Source organism: Ornithorhynchus anatinus, chromosome 19 (assembly GCF_004115215.2).
Source record: "Ornithorhynchus anatinus isolate Pmale09 chromosome 19, mOrnAna1.pri.v4, whole genome shotgun sequence".
Lineage (NCBI taxonomy): Eukaryota > Metazoa > Chordata > Mammalia > Monotremata > Ornithorhynchidae > Ornithorhynchus > Ornithorhynchus anatinus.
This window is the reverse complement of record NC_041746.1, coordinates 2457594-2481550: the sequence shown is the minus strand read 5'-3', so window position 1 is coordinate 2481550 and position 23957 is coordinate 2457594. Positions and strand designations below refer to the sequence as shown.

The window sequence follows — 23957 nt, the reverse complement described above, 5'->3', positions numbered from 1 at the left end:
TTGACACATGATAAGCACTTGACAAATACCACAATGGCTACTGTTGTTATTATTAACGATAAAAGGAAAATTCCAAAAGCAGACGTTGGCACCTCCAACAACCCCCCAGATAAGGTCTCTAATCAATCAATCAGTAGTATTCACTGAGCATCTCTCCGTAGTTGTCCATATTCAAAGAAAGCATCGATAACGGTGAAATCCTCCAAAGAATACGTGTGAACAGTGAGCACCTCTGTGCGGAACACTATACTAAGCACTTGGGAAAGCACAAGAGGGCTAGAAGACATCGTCCCCTGTCCTCCAGGGACTTTGGTAAAACCTCCGTGATCTTGCCATTTCTGGAGAACGGAGCTGAACTTTTCAGAGGGGCTGTTTCTTGAGCCCCTCTGAGCCACCTCACTCTCCCACCAGAGAGATGGAGGAGGGACAAGAGAGATGAAAGAAAGAGAGGAGAGGAAGGGGAGAGACGAGGGAAAGCATAATCAACCGATTCACCGATCAGTCGTCTCTACTGAGCGCTTATCGTGCCCACGGCACTGTATTAAGCGCTTGGGAGAGTCCGATGTAATAGCGTTGGTAGCCACGTTCCCCGCCCACAACGGATTTAGGGTCTAGATAGAGGGTGAGCTGACTGTCTCAGCAACGCGGGTGAGGTGTCGGGGGGATGAGGAGGAAGGAGGGGGTTGTGCGTGCGTGTGCACGTACGTCTGAGAAGGAGAGACACACTGTCCTCTGAAGATATCACCAGTGTACATAAATGATGACAACGGTCCCCGGAGGACTTGAATTCCAGAAAAAATGCGAGATCATGAACGTTCCCGGAACGTATTTGTTGGCAGGCCTTGGGAGGGTCCAGCCTTAGAGACGATTCCCAAGTTTTCTCTTGTCCTTGTCCGTTCTCCCGATCAGTGAAACCGTCAAGGGTATTTACTCAGCGTTTAAAGTGTGCAGAGCGTTTATTGAGCGTTTACTCTGTGCAGAGCACTACGCTAAGCGCTTGGGAGAGTACAGTCCAACGGCAGCGGGGCCTAGTGGATAGAGCACGGGCCCGGGAGTCAGAGGACTTGGGTTCTAATCCCAGTTCCGCCACTTGTCCGCTGAGTGACCTTGAGCAAGACGTTTCATTTCTCTGGGCCTCAGTTACCACATCTGTAAAATGGGATTCAATACCTGATCTCCCTGCCGGTGAGACCGTGGGCCCTATGTAGGACCGGGACTGTGTCTGACCTGATAAATTTGAATCTACCTCAGCGCTTAGAAGAGTGCTTGACCCGTATTTCATTAAAAAAACCAAAAACCCAAGATGTTCCCGAAACCCAGATGGGAATAGCAATAGTTCACTCTTTCAAGTATGGTTGGAACAATCAAATGAGAAATGTGGCCTAGGAAAAAGGCCTGGGCCTTAGGGTTAGAAGTCCCGGGTTCTAATCCCGAGTCTGTTACTGGCCCGCTGGGTGACACTGGTCAAGTCACTTAACTTCTCTGCGCCTCAGTTTCCTCCTCTGTAAAATGGGGATTAAATGCCCGTTCCCCCTCCCACTTAAACTACGAGCCCAATGTGGGGGCAGGGACTGTGTCCGACCGGATTATCTCGTATTTACCAAGCTCTCACTACATTATTTGGCGGCTAACCAAATCCCCACCATCATTATTACTTTCGTTGTTCTTGTTGTTTTCATCATCCTCGAACTTCCACAAGTCAGTTAATGTTCCCCAAAGAAATATCAGGCAACTCCAAAGAGGTGGCATTTATTATCCAGGGCACACTACACCGAAATAGCCGCCCGGCATTTAAATGCTCTCTTCGTCTCTCCCGCTTTCATTAACATCATAAAAGCCACTGTTAAGAAAATGAGCTCCTTCGGAAATGATTGAGATTTTCCTTGTAAACCCTGAACTTTTTTCCACCGCAATCCAAGCTCAGGGAAATGCCCCGGTCCCATCTGCATTCTAATTCCGCGTTTCTGCCAGAAACTCGGCTTTCGGGAATGCCAGGGTCTGGATTTCCCCATTTCATAACAGTAATGATGATGATAATAATAATAATTGTGGCATTTGTTAAATGCTTACTTTGTGCCAGGCACTGTACTAAGTGCTGGGCTGGATACAAGCGATATGGGTTGCTAACCAACCTCTAGCCCGCATGAGGCTCACGGTCTTCACCCCCATTTTACAGACGAGGTAACAGGCACACAGAGGTTAATAATAATAACAATGATAATGTTGGTATTTGTTAAGCGCTTACTATGTGCGGAGCACCGTTCTCAGCGCTGGGGTAGATACAGGGTCATCGGGTGGTTCCACGTGAGGCTCACAGTTGATCCCCGTTTTACAGATGAGGGAACCGAGGCCCAGAGAAGCGAAGCGACCCGCCCACGGTCACACAGCTGACGAGTGGCAGAGCCGGGGGTCGAACCCACGACCCCTGACTCCGAAGCCCGGGCTCTTTCCACTGAGCCACGCTGACTTGACCGGGGTCAAACAGCAGACAAGTGGTAGAGCTGGGATTATTCACTCATTCAGTAGTATTTATTGAGCGCTTACTATGTGCAGAGCACTGTACTAAGCGCTTGGAGCGTACGAGTCGGCAACAGATAGAGACGGTCCCTGCCCTTTGACGGGAACCGGGTCCTCCTGACTCCCGGGCCCGCGCTCTACCCACTAGGTCATGCTGCTTCTGCTTTTCTACTGATCAGTAGACCTTCTTAAAAAAAAAAAAAAAGGCCATCTTCCTAAAGAAAGACGCCTGGTAGAGCAAATTGATTTGAAATGATATTGCAACCAATTACCTCTCTGGGTGAAGCTGAAATTTATTTTCCTGGATTTGAACTTCTTCCCTAGAGAAAAATCTCAAGGATTTTACTCTGGTGAGCAGCCCAGCTATACCTGATTCAGGATAAGGGGAGGAAACTAAACTGGGATTCAAGAGAAGCCACCAGAAGCAGTGTGACCTAGTGGACAGAACGTAAGGCTGGGAGTCCGAACACCTGGCTTCTAATCCCGGCTCTGCCACTCGTCGGCTGTGTGGCCTGGGGCAGGTGACTTCACTTCTCTGTGCCTCAGTGACCTCATCTGTAAAATGGGGATTGACCGTGAGCCTCACGTGGGACGACCTGATCACCCTGTATCTACCCCAGCGCGGCTCAGTGGGAAGAGCCCGGGCTTCGGAGTCCGAGGTCATGGGTTCGACCCCCGGCTCTGCCACTCGTCAGCTGTGTGACCGTGGGCGGGTCGCTTCGCTTCTCTGGGCCTCAGTGACCTCATCTGTAAAACGGGGATTAACCGCGAGCCTCACGGGGGACGACCCGATGACCCCGTATCTACCCCGGCGCTTAGAACGGCGCTCCGCACATAGTAAGCGCTTAACGAATACCGACATTATCATTATTATTCTCTGTTCCTTAGTTCCCCCCATCTGTAAAATGGGGATTAGGACTGGGGGTCCCATGCGGGACATGAACTGTGTCCAACCTGATTAGCTTGTCTCTATTCCAGCACTTAGTACAGTACTTGACACATAGTAAGCGCTTCACAAATTCCACTAAAAAAGACCCCAGAGAGTAATGCGAATGAAAAGCAACGTGGCCTAATGGATAGAGAACAAATTCCATTAAAAAAAGACCCGAGAGAGTAATGCGAATGAAAAGCAACGTGGCCTAGTGGACAGAGAACAGAGCTAGGAGACTGAAGGACCTGAGTTCTAAATCCGTCTCCATCGCTTGTCTGCTGTGTGACCTTGGACAAGTCACTTCACTTCTCCATGCTTCAGTCCCCTCATCTGTAAAATGGGGATTAAGACGGTGAGCCCCAAGTGGGAAAGGGACTGTGTCCCACCTTCTTGCTTTTGCCTTAGTAGAGTGCCTGGCACATAGTAAGAGCTTACCAAATACCACAGTTTTCATTCTCCGGGTCTCAGTTTCTTCATCCGTAAAATGGGGATCCGATGCCTGCTCTCCCTCCTACTCAGGGAGCGTGAGCGGGACAGGGACTGTCTGATCTGTTTATACCAAATACCACCGACAGGTTGGTTGACTGATTATCCTTTACCTACCCCAGCACTTAGAACAGTGCTTGACGCAGTGCAAACGCTTAAAAGCCACTATCATTACCATTATTGTTGTTGTTATTAAGACATCCAAACGGGCAACACGCCCGAAGCAGGTGGATTTCAAATGAGCAAGCACCACAATCCACCCAGCTCTCCCAGACCGTGAAAATCGCCGCTCTTCCGCTCCGCCGGGCAGCGTATCACCCGCGCGCACAACCGCTCCTTCCGACGGACGGACGGAATCGGAAGAACCTTCCCTTATTCCCCCACTGCCTTTCTAGCCAAGACACGGACTGCAAACCCGCACCGTGGCCGGAAAGAGGAGCAAATTTCAAAACCATCGTGAGGGGCCGCCCTCAGAATGCGAAATTCCCCCGCTTCTCCTCGAAGAGGAACTCGTGGCCACAAAATGTGCTCTCGGTCTTAGGGGAAGGTTTGGAAGCCAGAAACGCGGCGACCTTAAACGGGTTCAGTTGCAACTCTTCCGATCGGACGTTAAATAGAGGACGAATCGGCGATACCTATGAACGCTCGCCGCTGGTCTAATAATGGCGAAGTATGTGTGAGACGGGCGATGGATAAAGCCGGGTTCGGTAAACACGAGCTCTCTTCTTTCTGTAAACAAATGACACACATCCTTCCCCGAGTCTAAGCACGAGGCAGAATTCCTTAAATCTGTCTGGGAACACATCCAACTCTGACTAAACACGGACAGGGGGTGGCAGGAGGAAACCTCATATTTCTCTGCTGCGAGAATGATGAAGGCAGATCAGGAACTGGGGGAGGAGTGAAGGAGGGAAGAGAAGGGAGAAGGAGTGAGAGAGGAAGATGGCAAAATAGACCGCGAACTCCGTTTAGGCAGAGATTGTCTCTTGACCCCGCTCAACACTCAGACTTGGGGAGCCCCGTTGGGTAGGGATTGTCTCTGGTGACCAACTGTGCTTTCCGAGTGCTTAGTACAGTGCTCGGCGCACAGTAAGCGCTCAGTAAACACGGCTGAATGAATGCATGATAATCATTAATAACTGTGGGATGATCAATGGCTGGGGATTGTCTCTGGGGACAAATTGTACTTTCCGAGCGCTCAGTACAGTGCTCTGCACACAGTAAGCGCTCGATAAGTACGACTGAATGAATGAATTATTAAGCGCTTACTCTGTGCCATTCTATTATTGATTCCGTTTATTTGCTATTGTTTTAACGGGATGTTCACCCCCTCGATTCTATTTATCGCCATCGTTCTCGTCCGTCCGTCTCCCCCGATCAGACCGTGAGCCCGTCGAACGGCGGGGACCGCCTCGATCTGTTACCGATCTGTCCATTCCAAGCGCTTAGTACAGTGCTCTGCGCCCGGTAAGCGCTCGATAAATACTATTGAATGAATGAATGAATGAATGCCAGAGTACTTTACGAAGCACTGGAGTAGAATCAAGCCAATCAAGTTGGACACCTGTCTCACGTGAGGCGCACAGTCTTAATCCCCATTTTGCGGATGAGGTAACCGAGGCACAGAGAAACGAAGTGATTTGCCCAAGGATCGCGTGGCGGGACAAGTGTCGGAACCGGAATTGGAACCCAGATCTTTCTGACTCCGAGGCTCGTGCTCTGCCCACCGTTCATTCGTTCATTCAGTTGCAATAATGATAATGATGTTGGTATTTAGGCGCTTACTATGTGCAGAGCACCGTTCTAAGCAGTGGGGGAGATACGGGGTCATCGGGTCATCCCACGTGAGGCTCACGGTTAATCCCCATTTTACAGATGAGGTAACAGAGGCCCGGAGAAGCCAAGTGACTCGCCCACCGTCACACAGCTGACGAGTGGCAGAGCGGGGAGTCGAACCCATGACCCCTGACTCCGAAGCCCGGGGTCTTTCCACTGAGCCACGCCGCTTCTCTATTGAGCACCGTACTAAACGCTTGGGAGACTATAATACAGTGAAAAGCAATGAAATACATGAAATATATGTATATATGAGACTATAAAACAATGAAATATAACACAACGAGAATATGAGGCTATAATAATGTTGGTATCTGTTAAGCGCCGACTATGTGCCGAGCACCGTTCTAAGCGCTGGGGTAGACACGGGGGCATCAGGTCGTCCCACGTGGGGCTCACGGTCTTCATCCCCATTTTCCAGATGAGGTCACTGAGGCAGCGAGAAGTGAAGCGACTCGCCCACGGTCACACGGCTGATGAGCGGCCGAGCCGGGATTCGAACCCGTGACCTCCGACTCCAAAGCCCGGGCTCTTTCCACTGAGCCACGCTGCGACGACAAGCGGACGCACCCCCTGCCGACCACGGGCTTACGGTCTAGAGGTCTCCCGACGCTCCCACTAGGCCACACCGCTCCCCAAGCGGCGTCTTCTGGACGCTCTAGCCGCGAGGATTCAGCAAAGCCTTTGGCTACGGTAAATAAAAACGAGTGATTACCAACTCTCCCGACAATCGAAACGCGGTCGGGTGATCGGAAAATCAAACGGTCACCCGACAGCGACGAGAGCGAAAACCTGACACCGTCGCCGCTCCGGAGGGGAGCGTAAGTGAACCTTACGCCTCGCTCGGCAAAGGTAGCGAGTGAAATGAGGAGGGACGGAGAGGGACGCAGAAGCAGAGGAAACTGTGTCCGTTATATTGCTATCTGGTACACTCCCAAGCGCTCAGTACAGTGGTCTGCACACAGTAAGTGGTCAATAAATATGACTGACTTTCAGGACTGTCTCTATCCGTTGCCGACTTGTTCATTCCAAGCGCTTAGTACAGTGCTCTGCACATAGTAAGCGCTCAGTAAATACTATTGAATGAATGAATGAATTGATAAGATATATGCTTAGTACAGTACTCTGCACACGGTTAGTGCTCAATGAATATGACTGAATGACTTGCAGTATTATTAATGATATTAATGAAGACGATAGGCGCTTAGTACAGTGCTCTGCACACAGCAAGCACTCAATGAATACGACCGACTTGCGGTATCATTAATAATATTAGACCGTGAGCCCGTCAAAGGGCGGGGATCGTCTCTCTCTGTTGCCGATTTGTCCATTCCAAGCGCTTGGTACAGTGCTCTGCACACGGTAAGCGCTCAATAAATATGATTGACTTTCATTAATAATATTGATAAGCTATATGCTTAGTACAGTGCTCTGCACACAGTAAGCACTCAATAAATACGACTGACTTGCAGTATCATTAATAATATTGATAAGAAAGATAAGTGTTTAGTACAGTGCTCTGCACACAGTAAGCGCTTAATAAATACGACTGACTTGCAGTATTATTAAGAATATTAATAAGATACGTGCTTAGTACAGTGGTCTGCACATGGTAAGTGCTCAATAGATATGACTGACTGACTTGCATTATCAATAATATTAATGAATACGGCAGGTGCTTAATACAGTGCCGTGCACACAGTAAGCACTCAATGAATACAGTAAATACGACTGAATGAATAATATTTGTGCTATTTGTTAAGCGCTGACCATGTAACAGGTGCTGGGGACACACGGTTTAATAAGGTCAGACTGTTCCCATCCCACACGGGGCGCAACAGTCGAAACAGAAGGGACACTAGGTGTCGAAACTCCATTTTACGGATGAGGAAACTGAGGCCCAGAGGAGTGAAGGGACTCGCCCACGGTCACAGAGCGGATAGAGGAGCAGCGTAGCTCAGTGGAAAGGGCCCGGGTTTGGGAGTCAGAGGGGATGGGTTCGAATCCCGGCTCCGCCACCCGTCAGCTGTGTGACTGTGGGCGAGTCGCTTCACTTCTCTGGGCCTCAGTGACCTCATCTGTCAAATGGGGATGAAGACCGTGAGCCTCCCGGGGGACAACCCGATGACCCCGTATCCACCCCAGCGCTTAGAACAGTGCTCTGCACAGAGTAAGCGCTTAACAAATACCAACATATCTATAAGTGGCGGAGCCGGGATTCGAACCACACTTATCTCTCATATCATCACCTCATTTCTTCCAGTCCTGACAGCTGACTACCTCTAAATCATCTAAGAGGGAAGAAATTCACCCCCTTTTTATAAATAAGTGTATTTGTTCAGCGCTAACTATGCGCAGAGCACTGTTCCAAGCGCCGGGGTGGCTACAGGGTCATCAGGTCGTCCCCCGTGAGGCTCACGGTTAATCCCCACTTTACAGATGAGGTCACTGAGGCAGCGAGAAGTGAAGTGACCCGCCCCCAGTCACACAGCTGACAAGTTCTCTCTTTCACTGAGATCCCCTGGTGGGTCAAGGACTGTTCATCTTGTGTCCACCCCAGCGCTCAGTACAGCGCTTGGCACGGAGTAAGAACTTAATAGATACCACAATCATTAGCGCGCTCTTTGCACCGTGCTCCGCATACAGTCAGTGCTCAGTAAATCCCATGAGTTGATTATCATCATTACCACTAATGATAATGATGGCATTCGTTAAGCCCTTACTATGTGCCAGGCACTGTTCTAAACGCTGATAACTATGGTATTTTTTAAGCGCCACTACGTGTGAGGTACTCTAAGCGCTGGGGTAGAAACAAGCAAATCAGGATGGTCAGAGTCCCTGTCCCACGTGGGGCTCACGGTCTCAATCCCCATTTTGCAGATGAGGTCGCTGAGGCCCGGAGAAGTGAAGTGACCCGCCCAAGATCACCCAGCAGATAGGCGGCGGAGCCAGGATGAGAACCCATGACCTTCTGACTCCCAGAATTCATTCAATCGTACTTATTGAGCGCTTACCGTGGGCAAAGCGCTGTACTAGCTAATAATAATCATCATAATGGTCTTATTTGTGAAGTGCTTACTCTACGCCAGGCCCTCTACTAAACGCTCGGGTAGATAGACGTTTAGCAGGTTGGACACGGTCCCTGTCCCACATGGAGCTCACAGTCTCAATCCCCATTTGGCAGATGAGGTCACTGAGGCCCAGAGAAGTGAAGTGACCTGCCCAAGGTCACACCGCAGACAAGTGGCGGAGCCACTTCTGACTCCCAGGCCCGGGTTCCATCCAACTACGCCACGTCGCTCAGATCGCCGGAACCACGTCGGGCGACGACTGGGTCCCGTCCGATCATCCCGGCCCCGCCCCGGCGCTGGGCACAGTGCTTGACGCACCGTGAGCACGCCGGGAACACCACCGTGATCACCATCGTTGTTCCCGCCGGCTGAGAATGAGAGGGTCTGGAGGGAGAGCCGGAGGAAACGCGGGGGGGGGGGAAATCGACGGCTCCTTCTGGCAGCTGAAGTTGGCGCAGAATTCCCGCCAGCTCACCGCATGAATTCAAAGACGCGGCCCTGCTCTTCCTTTCCTTCGGAGGCAAGTTTTAAGAACGCACCGTCTCCCGAGCACAGACGGCAAACGTTAAGACGAAGAACCTGCATTTACAAGCCAATTCATCAGAAGCCTTCCTCGCCCATAAAACCCGTTCCTTAGAAGCGGGGCCTCACACTTCCACTCGCTACAGACCAGACCGTTACATCGGCAGTAATGAATATCCACTTCTGAGCAGAATCGGGTCGATGAATAACCATTTCCAGATAAAATCATCTCCCGTCGGCCAGAGCGCCTCGCGTACCTGAAAGGCACTCCGACCCCATCCAGAGATATTTCCAGGGAGAATCGTCGTCCCGCTCTTTTCCCGGCAGAGGAGGCGAAGAAGCGCCAAGGAATCTAAGTCATCTTTCTTCCCCGATATCCTCATACTGGAGTGTGGAAAAATTCTAGAGCCGAGCACTCTATGTCTTTGTGTGTAAATGACATAATCCAGGCCCAGAAAACACACGTTGGATTCCAGGCCATTTCAGTAGGAAAGGAGGAGGGTTTGGAGATCTGCTCTTCGTGGTGAAGGAGGGTCAGGGCCCATTTTTAGACCCGGGGTCATCGGGCCACTTGCACGAGGAAAACCTCGCTCTCCCAGCCCGGGTCGAACGCGAGCCAACGCTCCTCAGAGGATCGTCATCGGAGGTATTTCTTGAGCGCTCACTAAATGCAGAGTGCTGCGCTAAGCGCTTGAAGACGCGCTTTTCGTTCACTCATTCGGTCGCCCTCGGTCCCCCCGTGACCGACCTTTCTCTTTTCAATTATTTACTGAGCACTTACTGTGTGCAGAGCACTATGCTAAGCACTTAGGAGAGTGTAATATAACAATAAACGGACGCATTACCTTCCCACAGTGAGCTTAATAATAATAATGCCGGGATGTGGTAAGCGCTTACTATGTGCGGAGCACCGTTCTAAGCGCCGGGGGAGACACGGGGGAATCGGGCTGTCCCACGTGGGGCTCACGGTCTTAATCCCCATTTTACAGATGAGGTCACTGAGGCAAAGTAAAGTGACTTGCCCACAGTCACACAGCTGACAAGGGGCAGAGCCGGGATTCCAACTCACGACCTCTGACTCCAAAGCCCGGGCTCTTTCCACTGAGCCACGCAGCTTAGAGTCTAGAGGATTAGCGTAGGGTCTGGAGTCCTCTAAGCAGGCCCCTAACTTAATAACGGTGGTATTTATTAGGCATTCACTATGTGCCAAGCGCCGGTCGAAGCACTGAGGTAGCTGCAAGATGATCAGACCGCACGCAGTCCCTGTCCCGAGTGGGGCTCACCGTCTTAATCCCCATTTCACAGATGAGGTAACTGAGGCCCAGGCAAGCGAAGCGACTCGCCTGAGGTCGCACAGCAGGCGCTCGGCGGAGCCGGGATCGGATCCCACGTCCTCCGACTCCCAGGCCCGAGCTCGATCCACTGGACCATCCACTGGACCTAACAGGACTTTCATGGCATCACCTTTATTCATAATTATTATTATTCTTAACGTTCAGCGCTTACTATGCGCCAGGCGCTCAGTAAGCGATCTTCTCTTCCGTGCTGGGCAACCGTGAAACGATAGAACTAATGCAGGGTAATAAAACAGGCACCACTGCTGTGGGCAGCACCGTGGGAACCTGAGCTGCCAATTCTAGGTTGAAAACGGATGACCGAGGGTGAAGCAGGGTGAGGTCGCACAGCCTCTTAGGAGGAACCGTATTTATTCATTCAATCGTATTCATTGGGCGCTTACTGTGGGCAGAGCACTGGACTGAGCGCTGTGGAGAGTACAAAACAGCAATACACAGACACATTTTCCCGCCCACGGTGAGATCCCAGTTTAGAGTGGGAGACGGATCACCGTGGCTCGGCGGAAAGAGCCCGGGCTTGGGAGTCCGAGGTCATGAGTTCGAATGCCGGCTCCGCCGCCTGTCAGCTGGGTGACTGTGGGCGGGTCACTTCACCTCTCTGGGCCTCAGTTCCCTCATCTGTAAAATGGGGGTGAAGACCGTGAGGCTCACGTGGGACAACCTATCACCCTGCGTCTACCCCAGCGCTCAGAACAGTGCTCTGCACATAGTAAGCGCTTGACAAATACCAACATCGTTATTATGTTAATAGAAATCAATAAATTAGAGATATGTACATAAGTGGTGCGGGGCTGGGAGGGGGGGATGAAATCCATTCGTTCATTCAACAGTATTTATTGAGCGCTTACTACGTGCAGAGCGCTGCACTAAGTCCTTGGAATGTACAATTTGGCAACAGATAGAGACGATCCCTGCCCAGTGATGGGCTCACAGTCTAATCGGGGGAGACGGACAAAAACAACGTAAGCACGATAAATAGAATCAAGGGGATGGACACCTCATTAACAAAATAAAGAGGGTAATGAAAATAAAGGGAGCAAGTCAGGGCGACGCAAAAGGGAGTGGGAGAGGAAAGGGGGGTTTAAATCGGGGAAGGCCTCTTGGAGGAGATGTGCCTTCAATAAGACTTTGAAGTGGAGCAGAGATCGTCTTTCGGGCATTCCAGGTCAGAGAGAGGATGCGGGCAAAAGGTTGGCGGCGAAACAGACGAAATCAAGGTATAGCAAGCAGGTCGGTATTAAGGAGCGAGCTGTGACGACTGCATCGTACTGGGAGAGCAGCGAGGTGAGATAGGAAAGACTGAGGTGGATTGAGTGATTCAAAGCCAACGGTGAGGAGTTTCTGTTTGACGTGGAGCTGGATGGGTAACGACCGGAGGTTCCCGAGAAGCGGGGGAACGTGTCCTGAATGTTTCTGTAGGGAAACGATCCGGCCAGCGGAGCGAAGTACGGACTGGAGCGCGGAGAGACGCGGGGCGGGGAGGTCAGCGACGAGGCCGGTACGGTAATCGAGGGGGGACGCTGTCTGGAGTGAGCGGGTGCCATGGGGAGTTGAATTCCTGCCGTTTTCTGAAGACTGCAAAAGTGCACTCTTGACAAGAGACTGTTTGCAGGAAGCTAATTCAGAGTGGCAACAAATAGTTGTAAGAAGATGAGGAAATCCTATACAAAAGCCCAGAGTTTGCAGTGAATAGGAGGGTTAGAGCAATTTACTATTCTAGGAAGTGGAGCAGCTGGCTTATCTGAAGCTTTCCTCTATCTCACGAGCAGCGTGCCTGGAAACGGGAAACGGTTTGGAAAGACGGACTCACCTCTCCCTACGGTGTCTGCCTAGAATTAGAGGGGCAAAGAGCAACCTCCACAAGACCGTTCCTTTCCTTTCTTTAGACTTCCCAATGACTCCTCTTACATTTCCTCCGAGCTTTATGCGTCACAGAGGGTTCCCCACGACCAGATCCGGTGGAATGGGCCCGGGCCTGGGAGTCAGAGGGTCTGGGATTAGAGAAGCGGCGTGGCCAAGTGGAAAGAACACTAGTCCGGGAGTCAGAAGGAACGACACTTCCATCCTGTCTCCTCTAATAGGAAGGCTTTGTTCTCGAACTTTGCATTATGGGAACATCAAGTTATTATCTGCATTGGAGCCATGGAAATTCATGGGATAGTGGATTGAGCACAGGCCTGGGAATCAGAAGGATCTGGGTTCGAAACCCACGTCCCCCCGTTTGCCCGTGACCTGGGTCAAGTCACTTCACTTCCCTGCGCCTCGGTTACCTCATCTGTGAAATGGGGATTAAGACTGTGGGACAGGGAATGTGTCCAACGTCATTAGTCTGTATCTACTACAGCGCCTGGGACATAGTAAGCATTTTCATTCATTCATTCATTCAATAGTATTTATTGAGCGCTTACTATGTGCAGAGCACTGTACTAAGCGCTTGGGATGAACAAGTCGGCAACAGATAGAGACGGTCCCTGCCGTTTGACGGGCTTACGGTCTAATCGGGGGAGACGGACAGACGAGAACAATGGCACTGAACAGCGTCAAGGGGAAGAACATCTCGTAAAAACAATGGCAACAATTAACATTTAACAGATACCATTTAAACAACCGCTTAACACATAGCCCAGTTATTGTTGTTATACCAAACAGAAGAGTCCGCTGCAGAGTCAAGCGCATGGACCCTCTATCGGGTCAATTACCTTTATTGAGCACTTACTCTGTGCAGGGCACTGTTCTAGACGCTTTGGAGAGTACGATATAACAGAGTTGGTAGACACGTTCCCTGCCCGCAACAAGCTATGACATTGCTGAAAAGAGTCAGTTATGAAAGCAGCTCACCTCCTATCAGTTGAAAATAATAATAGCTTCTCCTTTTGGAGCACTTTTATTCCCCAAATGCTTTCACTTTACTTATTTCACTTTTGCCCTCACTTCATCCCTGGCGAGCAGGAGCAGACAGGAATTCTTACCCCCTTTCATAGAGGAGGAAATGGAGGCCCGGAGGTGTTAGGTGGCTTGCCCAACATCACACGGCAGGCCCGGGGCACAGCTGGGACTAGAACCCAGGACATCCAATATATTTTGGTGGGTTTTTTTTATGCTATCTGCTAGTACTGTTCCAAGCCCTGGGGTATTTCCAAGCTAATCAAGCTGGTCACAGTCTCTGTCCCACATGTGCCTCAGTCTTAATCCCCATTTTACAGATGGAGTGTCGGAGGCCTAGACAAGTCAAGTGACTTGCCCCGAGACCACATCGTCGGCAGGCGGCAGAGCTGGGTTTAGAACTCAGGTCCTTCTGACTCCCAGGCCTGGGCTCTTTCCATTCCCCTTCTAGGTTGAGGCGGGCTTATAAGGGCTTCTGCAAAATGTGCCACGGGGTGGCATTGCATTGGTTTATTTGTGTGTGTTTGTGTGTACGTGAGTGTGTACGTGTATGTCTCAGTGTCCAGCTCAATCAGGACTGTCCGGGCCACACACCCCTCACGCACTCCCCCGCCCCCTCCATCCTCACACACTTGTCTGCTTCGAGCTGGCTGTTCCGGGGATGAGCCTTCATGTTTTTCAATCCACGAGAGGAATTAAACAAGATGAAACCAATCGCATCCGTCAGCCTCCCGTCACCCCGATCTCCGTTCTATTCCCCTCTCGGAGCCTCTGCCCACACGGTCTGTCACACAAAGCTTTTCCCACCCTCAATAGCGGGAGGGTGGGGGAGGAACGGCGCTCAATAAATAAGATGGATTGATTCAGGAGGTCGGCTCCCATTTCACACTGGAGATTGGGGGCGGAGAAGATGCCACTCGTCTGCTGCCTGTGACAACCTCACGCCAACAAGAGTCGCTGTCGTTTCCTGCTGCTTGGCGGCAATTTGTTCACTCGGTCAATCGATTTACCGGGCACTTACTGTGTGCAGAGCACTGGACTGAGCACTTGGGAGATCACAATACGACAATAAACAGATGCATTTCCCGCCCACAGAGAGCTTACAGAGAAGAGAGGTAGACAGACGTTAAAATAAACAAATGAACTGCAGATGTGTACGTAATTGCGGTGGGGCTGGGAGGGAGAGGGGAATAAAGGGATCAAGTCAGGGTGATGCAGAAAGGAGTGGGAGAAGGGGAGATGAGGGCAGAGTCAGGGAAGGCCTCTTGGAGGAGATGTGTCTTCAATAAGGCTTTGAAGGCAGGGAGAGTGATTGTTTGTTGGATATGAGGAGGGAGGGGGTACTTGGCCACGGGCAGAACGTCTGCGGCGAGGCAGATGAGATGGAGGTACAGGTAGACGGTCGGCATTAGAGGAGACAAGTGAGCGGGCTGCGTTGTAGGAGGAGAGTAGTGAGGTGAAGTAGGAGGGGGCGAGGGGATTTGAGTACTTTAAAAACATTCATTCCTGCGATCGTAAGGATTGAACTCCGATGGCGAGGACTTTCTGTCTGATGCAGAGGTGGTTGGGCCAAACCCAGAGGTTCTTGAGGCGTGGGGAAATACGGACTGAACGTCTCTGTAAGAAACGATCCACGCAGCGGAGTGAAGTACGGGCTGGAGTGGGGAGAGACGGGATGCAGGGAGATCAACGAGGAGGCTGATATAGTAATCAAGGCAGGATAGGATAAGTGCTTGGATTAATGCCTCTTCAAATACACTAAACTAGTTTATTGCTCTTCCAGTCAGCAAACCACTTGGGTGTAATGCGCGGCTTCTTGTCTTTGGGTCTTTCCATTTTTATAGGAGGCGGTCTGCTGACCGGCCCGAGGGAAACGCATGCCAAATTGCCTCAATACATAATACGATCGGGAAACCACTTAACTTACAAATCAATTTGAAAGTGTGCCTGGGATCAACACAGAAATGGGAACTTGCTCTCCCAGGCGCCCAGCCAACAGATATTCGAGACATGAGACCCGAGAGGTTATCCCTGAGGTGAAAAGGACCCAGAATGGCAGCCTCCCGGCCACTGGCTCTCAACACAGAAATGGGAACTTGCTCTCCCAGGCGCCTAGCCAACAGATATCGAGACATGAGACCCGAGAGGTTATCCTTGAGGTGAAAAGGACCCAAAACGGCAGCCACCTGGCCCGTTGGCTCTTGGAATCTGGCCCCTCTTTATCCCCCATGTTCCCAGAGATAGGTTTACAGGAAGAGATAGAGATACCAACTGAAACCAGCCTGATTATAGAAATGATCATTATTATTAATAACAGCACTAATAATAATAGCATTTGTTAAGTACCCACTACATGCCAAACACTGTACTAGTATTGAGGTAGATGCAAGTTCATCAGGTCCCACATGGAGATTAAAGTCTAAGTAGGAAGGGGAACGTATGGGATCCCCGCTTTGAGGGAACTGAGGCACAGGGAAGTTAAAAGACTACCCCAAGGTCACATAGTAGTCAAATAGCGGAGCCGGGGTCAGAACCCAGGTCCCGTGGCTCCTGGACCTGGGCTCTTTCCACCAGGCCACGCTGCTTTTCACGGATAATGGGGTTCCTGGGCTTCAGTTTCCTCAGTTGTAAAATGGGGACTCGAAACCCGTTCTCCTTCCCCCTTGAACTGTGAGCTCCACATGGAACGGGGTCAAGACTGATTTTCTTGTATCTAGCCCAACGACAAGCGCTTGGTACATAGTGAGCACTTAACAAATGCTACAATTGTCATTACTACTCCCGCTACAGAGCAGTAGCGGTGAAGCAGCATGACCTAGTGGATAAAGCACAGGCCGAAGGGCCAGAGGACCTGGGTTCTAATTCTGGCTCCATCACTTGCCTGCAGCTTGACCTCGAGCAAGTCACTCAACTTCCCTGGGCCTCATCTTCCTCAGCTGCAAAAAGGAGAATCAATACCTGTTCTTCCTCTTAGATGGTGTGAGTTCAATTTGAGACAGGGACAGGGACTTTAATCGGCCTGATTAACTTGTCTCTACCCCAGTGCTTAGAACAGTCCTTAACAAATACCATAAAAAAGAAGCATGCAGCCTCTCCAAGAATCAAGAAAAACACCTTCACGTGCTTAAGAAATCTATTTCATTTTAAACAGAAAATATGTCTCACTAATCTAACTGGATCAGTTACTTTGCAGGTTCTAATTACCGTGAATATGTCTTTTCTCCAATGGCAAAATTTCTCCAAAGAAGAAAGTTTTTCTTGCTCCTCGCTGAATATAATAATGCTGGTATTTGGTAAGCGCTTACTGTGTGCAGAGCACTGTTCTAAGCGCTGAGGTAGATATAGGGTAATCAAGTTGTCCCACGTGAGGCTCACGGTTAATCCCCATTTTACAGATGAGGGAACTTGGGCCCAGAGAAGTTAAGTGACTTGCCCACAGTCACACAGCTGACAAGTGGCGGAGCTGGGATTCGAACCCATGACCTCCGACTCCCAAGCTCGGGCTCTTTCTACTGATCATCGCTAAAACTGGGGAAACTACCTCTTTCAGAAGCAGTGTGCTTTCTGCAGGACAGAGGAGTCTGTTTGGAGTTTTGTGCAGTGATATAGTTTATAGTTCAAGTTTATCTAACCTCGATGACAACAGCTTTCTCTTTATGCCAAAATCTGCCTTTTAATCAATGTAAATGAAGCCTTATGAAGTTGATACGAGGCCTCCACAAATCTGCTCCTACCATAGGATCATCTGATTACACTGAGATGAAAATGAATCACAGGTGAAATAAATTTCCTTTAGCAGTTTTACAGCAAGGAAGAAGATGGCTCCTTAAAACATAGCCCAGGCTTGACTGTGCTAAAAAAAAAATAATAATAATGACAAAAAAAGTCCGTCAAAATGAGGATGAAATTGTCGGGGGTTTTTGTCATCACAGTTACCGATGAGTAACCGCTGCCAAACTTTCTAATTTCTACTTAGCTAAATCATAAATGAATAGATTTACGACTGCAAGAGGAGCCAACAGAAGCGGCAAGGCCTAGTGGTTAGGACACGGGCCTGGGATCCAGAGGATCTGGGTTCTAATCCCCGCTCCATCACTTGTCAGCTGTGTGACCTTGGACAAGTCACTTCCCTTCTCGATGCCTCAGTTACCTCAATTGTAAAATGGGGATTAAGACCGTGAGCCTCATGAACTGCGTCCAGGCCGAATGGGTTGTGTCTACTCCAGTGCTCGGAACAGTGCCTGGCCCGTAGTAAGTCCTTAACAAATAAAAAAATGGTACCACGTTGCACAAGTCTTCTCCGCTCACGACTAATGCTAATAAAAATGAATTAAATCTTAGCCTCTAAAGCACTGTTTCTGAGAGAACATGACAAGAATGGGAGCGAATGTGTCAGCTAATTCTGTTCTACTGAACTCAGTACAGTGCTGTGCGCATGGTAAGCGCTCAACCAATACAGTTGATTGATTGAACATTCTAGACTCTGGAGTATGAACACTTCGAGGGCAAGGATCATTCCAGGCTTTTAGCAAAGTTCTCTGCACACCGAAGGCCCTCAAAAATACTATTAATTGATTTTAATAATACCCAGGAGCCAGGCAGTGTGTCCTGTAGGTATCACTAACGCCGTATAGATCAGAAAAAAACATGCAAGGGGAAAATTCGATATCCATGTTCTCTGAAAGCAACGCTAGCACTGGATGATGAGAAAGAGCTCACAGGCTAAGAGGTAGCGTGGCCTAGTGGAAAAAACACAGGCCTGGGAGTCAGAGGACCTGAGTTCTAATCCCAGATCCGCCGCTTGTCTGCTATTTGAGCTTGGGCCTGTCACTTCACTTCTCTGGGTCTCAGTTTCCTCACCTGTAAAATGGAGATTAAATCCTACATCCTCCTTCCTTGACTGCGAGCCCCATGTGGGACAGGGACTGTGTTCAAGTACTTAGAACATTGTTTGGCATATAACACGTAATGAAAACCATTCCAAAAAAGTCAGGAAGGCACTATCTTATCGCTTTTGATCAGCTGAGGGAACCGAGGTTCAGAGAGGTTTAAGCGTCTTCCCTAGGACACACAGCGGGCCAGTGGCAGAGCTGGGTTTAGAACTCAGGTCCGCCAGTTCCCCGAGCAGTTCTCCGTCCACTGGACCAGGAAGTGAGGAGGGGGGAGATCATATCACGCGATCGGACACGGGCCCTGCGCCCAACACAGGGCTCACAACCTAAGAGATAAGGAGAGGGGACATTATCCAGGTGCCCAAGTAGGAACAGGGGAGCCCCAGCTCTGACCACCGCTACGGGAGAGACAAGAAACCGGCAGCAATGTTTCCACTGGACAAATAGATATCAGGCAATCAATCAATGCTATTTATTATTATTAATAATAATAGTAATAGCCATAACTGTGGTATTTAAGTGCCATGTGCCAGGCACTGTACTAAGCGCTGGGGTGGACACAAGTCAATCGGGTTGGACACAGTCCCTGGCCCATACGGGGCTCACAGTCTCAATCCCCATTTTAGAGATGACTGATAACTGGGGCCCAGAGAAGTGACTTCCCCACGGTCACACAGCAGACAAGCGGCCAAGCCGGGATTAGAACTCATGACCTGGGACCGGGTGGCAGGGCCAGGATTAGAACTCGGGTCCTCTGGCTCCCAGGCCCGTGCTCTTTCCAGTAGGACACGCTGCTTCTCGATTGGGAGAGAAAAATACCGCAAAGCCGGGAGACGCATTTCCTGCTCACAACGAGTTTATAGTCTAGACGACTGAGCTCCCACTTCATTTCGATAATTCCCTTGCATTAGCACTACGATCATGCGGCATTTGCCATCTTTAAACTCTACAACATAAGGCACGAGTAATTTCACATCCACAGAACGTCTGACCTTTAACTAGCACAGAAATCCCTCTTCTAATGACTGTAAACATCTCCTCAATGGATGGGGGCCATCTGTTATTATCGGTTATTTAAGATGGATCTGGCAATCTCTCACACACGTTCTATATGTAGAAAAATACACCCTTTCAATGAATGCTACAAAATGGCTGGAAAAGATGTTTGAAAACAAGTTGACAGGGTCAGAGAAGCAGTGCGGCCTCGTGAATACAGCACGGGCCTGGGAGTCTGAAGGACCTGGGTTCTAATCCCGGTCCCGCCACTTATCCGCGGCGTGACCTCACTTCACTTCTCTGTGCCTCAGTTACCTTATCAGCAAAATAGGTAACTGTGAGGCAGACTTGGGACATGGACTGTGTCCAACCTGATTAGCTTGTACGTACCCCAGTGCTTAGTACAGTGCCTGGCACATAGTCAGCGCCTAACAAAAGACATTTACAATACGAACGAGTTCAACTAATGACGGTGTCAGAGATCTGTTCCGTCCTAGGCATATCGAGGCAGCAGAAATCTATTTTCCAACCTGGCCAGGCAAGCTTTTCTCTGCGTTGCATAATTCTACTATCTGAGCGCTATTATGCAGCTGAAGGAGAAATGTAGCAAGTTCAGTGTGCCTTTTGAAAAGCAGAATGATTTGAGTGCAAAGGAATTAAGATGAAATCCTGCTCTCTGAATGAGTCACTTCTGATCTAATTCCTACCACGCCACGAAGAGCTACTCCACGGTTACTTTTGAATGAAGCCCCCGAGAGGAAAGGGACCTAATGCATTTTTTTCTTCTAAGCGTAAATATCTAATAAATATAACCAAGCAGTGTGACCTAGTGGAAAGAGCACGGGGCTCACAGTGGGAGTAAAAGGGAGAAGACCGGCCTGGGAGTCAGAAGTTCTAATCCCGGCTCTGCCCCTTCTCCGCTGTGTGACCCTGGGCAAGTCACGTCACTTTCCTTCAATCGTATTTACTGAGCGCTTACTATGTGCAGAGCACTGTACTATGCGCTTGGAATGTACAATCCGGCAGCCGATAGAGTCACATCTGTGTGCCTCATTTTCCTCGTCTGCAAAATGGGGATTCAATACCTGTTCTCCCTCCTACTTTGACTGTGAGTCTCACGTGGGACAGGAATTCAGTCCAGTCTAATTCGAATCTCCCCCAGCGCTTAGAACAGTGTTTGACACATAACAAGGGTTTAGCAAATACCATTAAAAATAAACGGTGGAGGGGTGCTTACTCTATTGTACTCTGCCTAGCACAAAGTGTGAGCCTCCTGAGGGTTGAGGTCAACGTCTACTTCCTTCTCGTGCTTGGTACAGTGTTCTGCACACAATAAGTACTCAGTCGATACAATGACTACTGTTTTGCTTTGTTTTTAATGGTATTTATCAAGCCGCATCTACGTACAAGGCGCCGTATTAACCGGGGGTAGATGCAGATACAAGATAATCACAATCTTAATCCCCATTTTCCATGTGAGATAACTGAGGCCCAGAGAAGTGAACTGCCCAAGGTCACACGGCAGACACAGGATAGAGCCGGGATTAGAATCCAGGTCCTTCTGACTCCCAGGCCCTTGCTCTATCCATGAGGCCATCCTGCTTCTCTATCAAGATACGCCTCTCGAGAGAGCTTCGGGTTAGAGTTGGGTGCAGGAAAGGATGTTAAATGACAGTGAAAATTCTAGAAAACGTGTCCTGAAAGCCTCCAATGCAGAAAGGCAGACTGAGCTCCACGAGGAGATCGACTACCCACTTTTCAGAGTCAGGAGCACACTTACCGACAACAGGGCTGAAGGCTGAGCCTGAGGATCCATGATGGAAATTGTAGCAGTTTGAAAGGACACTCCTTTGTACAGTTCCTGCCTGGGACATAGGCCATTACCACCGATATCTGAAAGCAAAAGCAAAAATCAAGGGATATTAAGACATTTCTTTCTTTAACTGTGCTAAAAATAAATGACCGATAATCTAATGGACAACAGAGAATCAGTTTCCCAAAGTCTGCAATTTATATTAACGCCCGTCTTCCCCTCTAGAGCGTAAGCTCGTCGTGGGCAGAGAATGTGTCTGTTTATTGTTATACTGTACTGTACGTACAGTAAGCGCTCAATAAATACGATTGAATGAATGACTGATATCTAAAACGGGGGTTGAATACCTGCTCCCCCTCTTATTTGGACCTCGAGTCCCATATGAGACAGAGATCGGGTCCGATCTGATTAACTTATATCTCCCCCAGCGCTTAGAACAGTCCTTGACACATAGAGATTAACACATACCATCACAATAATAATAGTGAAATTGACAATAATTCATTCTTTCAATAGTATTTATTGAGCACTTACTATGTGCAGAGCACTGTACTAAGCGCTTGTAATATACAAATCGGTAACAGATAGAGACAGTCCCTGCCCTTTGACGGGTTTACCGTCTAATCGGGGGAGACGGACAGACAAGAACAATAGCAATAACAGAAAAAGGTCCAATTTTATCAGCGTCTCTTGTACTCTCCTAAGCACTTAGTAGTACAGTCCCCCGTTCCCAGAATGTCCTCAGTAAATATCACTGACGGATTGATAATTATCTCAATATCTCTAGTGTCTAATAATAATGATTGCTGTATTTCTTAAGCATTTACTGTGTGTTGAGCACTGTTCTGAGCACCAGGGTAGATATACGATAATCTGGTTGGACACAGGCCTTGTCCCACATGGGACTCACAGTCTTAGCAGGAGCGAGAACTGGTACTGAATCTCAGTTTAACAAAAGAGAAAGGTATGGCATAGCGCAGACAGATGACTTATCCAAGGTCACACTGCAGGCGGGTGGTGGATCTGGGATCAGTTCCCAAGTCCTCTGACTCCCTGTTCCGTGCTCTTTCCACTTTGGCATGCTCCTTCTCAGAGAGCACTGGTCTAGGCTCTTAAGAGTACAACAGAAATAGAATTCATTCATTCATTCATTCGATCGTATTTGAGCGCTTACTCTGTGCAGAGAACTGTACTAAGCGCTTAGTGAGTACAATACAGCAATAAAGAGAGACAATCCCTGCCCACAGCGGGCTTACAGTGTAGAGGGGGTACACGGTGTCCCTGCCTTCAAAAAACATAAAGTTTAACGGAGGGGAAAGGCAGAAACGACAGAAAGGTTGAGCTCCACACTGAATGGCTAAACGGCCTTATTATTAGAATCATTTGCCTAACGATGACCGACATCTGAGTCTCAAATCCCCTTTCCGGTTACCATGAGAAAAGGAGCAGGTTTCACCGGAATATCATTTGTGGGCATTCGTTTCCACGGACAGAACCCCGAGGTCTGAAATGATCATCTAACGCAAGGTCCCCAAAGGTGGTCTTTAAAGCAGAGATCCAGAAGTACAAAAGCACCGTTGGAGTCAAATTATCCTGGAGAGAATGTCGCTTGGTAGGTGATTAAATGAAAAAAGAAAATGGAGACTTTCAGGAGGGAGCATTAAGACTGATTTGGATGAAACACTCTATAAATTTAAAAAGAAGCATAATACAACTGCGATCCTATCACCCGCCAGATTAACCAGACCAATCCCCAAGACGGTAAGCTCGTTGTGGGCAGGGAACGCGTTGACCAACTCTGTTGTCCTCTCCCAAGGGTGAAGTACGGCCTTGCCGATTTTAGACGGCACGATCCCAGCCCGCGAGGAGCTTACAGTCTAGCGAGGCAAGACAGGCTACGCCAGTGCTGATTGACTTCCATCTTCCGTTCCTATGGTTACCACCAACAGATATCTGAGTGCCCTCCGACAGAAACTCAGGAGAGGAAAATGGAAGTCGCCCAATGTCACCCTCCAGAGTCACCCAGATGTTCCCTTCTCCAGGATCAGCCCATTATTCACCAAACATTTTAGGGGGCAGCCAATTTAATCTGAGTTAATTAAAACTGATTCCCGGAAGGCACGTGAAGTCTGAAGAGAAAAGTCGTTTGCAAAAATTGCTCCCTTCAAAAACTAAAAAGAACCCCAAAAACCGGAAGATGAGGACGGTCAAGAAGATACCCACAGCCAGCGTTCATAGAGATTAACAGCCAACAGTGAGTCTTTGGGGGAGTTTGGTCTAGTAATAATTGTCATAATAACTGTGGTATTTGTTAAGTGACTACTCTGTCCCAGCCCCTGTTCTAAGCCCTGGGATGGGCGCAAGCAAATCGGGTTGGACACAGTCCCTGTCCCACACGGGGTTCACAGTCTTAATCCCCATTACGCAGTTGAGGTAACTGAGGCCCAGAGAAGTGAAGTGACTTGCCCAGGTCACACACAGCAGACAGGTGGCGGAGTCAGGATTAGAACTCAGGTCCTTCTAACTCCCAGGCCCGTACTCTACCCACTAAGCCACGCCGCTTCTCCTTAGAAGTCCCGGATAAAGGCGCCTCTTGAATCGGCAACTGTCAAACCCGGTAAGGCCGATTTACTAACGGATCCAAGGGAGAGGATG

General features: G+C 49.3%; 1 protein-coding gene across 1 annotated transcript in view; it reads right to left on the bottom strand.

The window, feature by feature from the left end:
- CHRM3 (cholinergic receptor muscarinic 3) overlaps nt 1-21378 on the bottom strand; it is a 105938-nt gene extending 84560 nt beyond the window's left edge. The window contains exon 1 of the mRNA XM_007672446.2: nt 21270-21378. Within this exon, the coding sequence (XP_007670636.2) occupies nt 21270-21363 (94 nt within the window). The 5' untranslated portion in view covers nt 21364-21378. The remainder of the gene's footprint in view (nt 1-21269) is intronic.
- Between the last annotated feature and the right edge of the window lie 2579 nt (nt 21379-23957).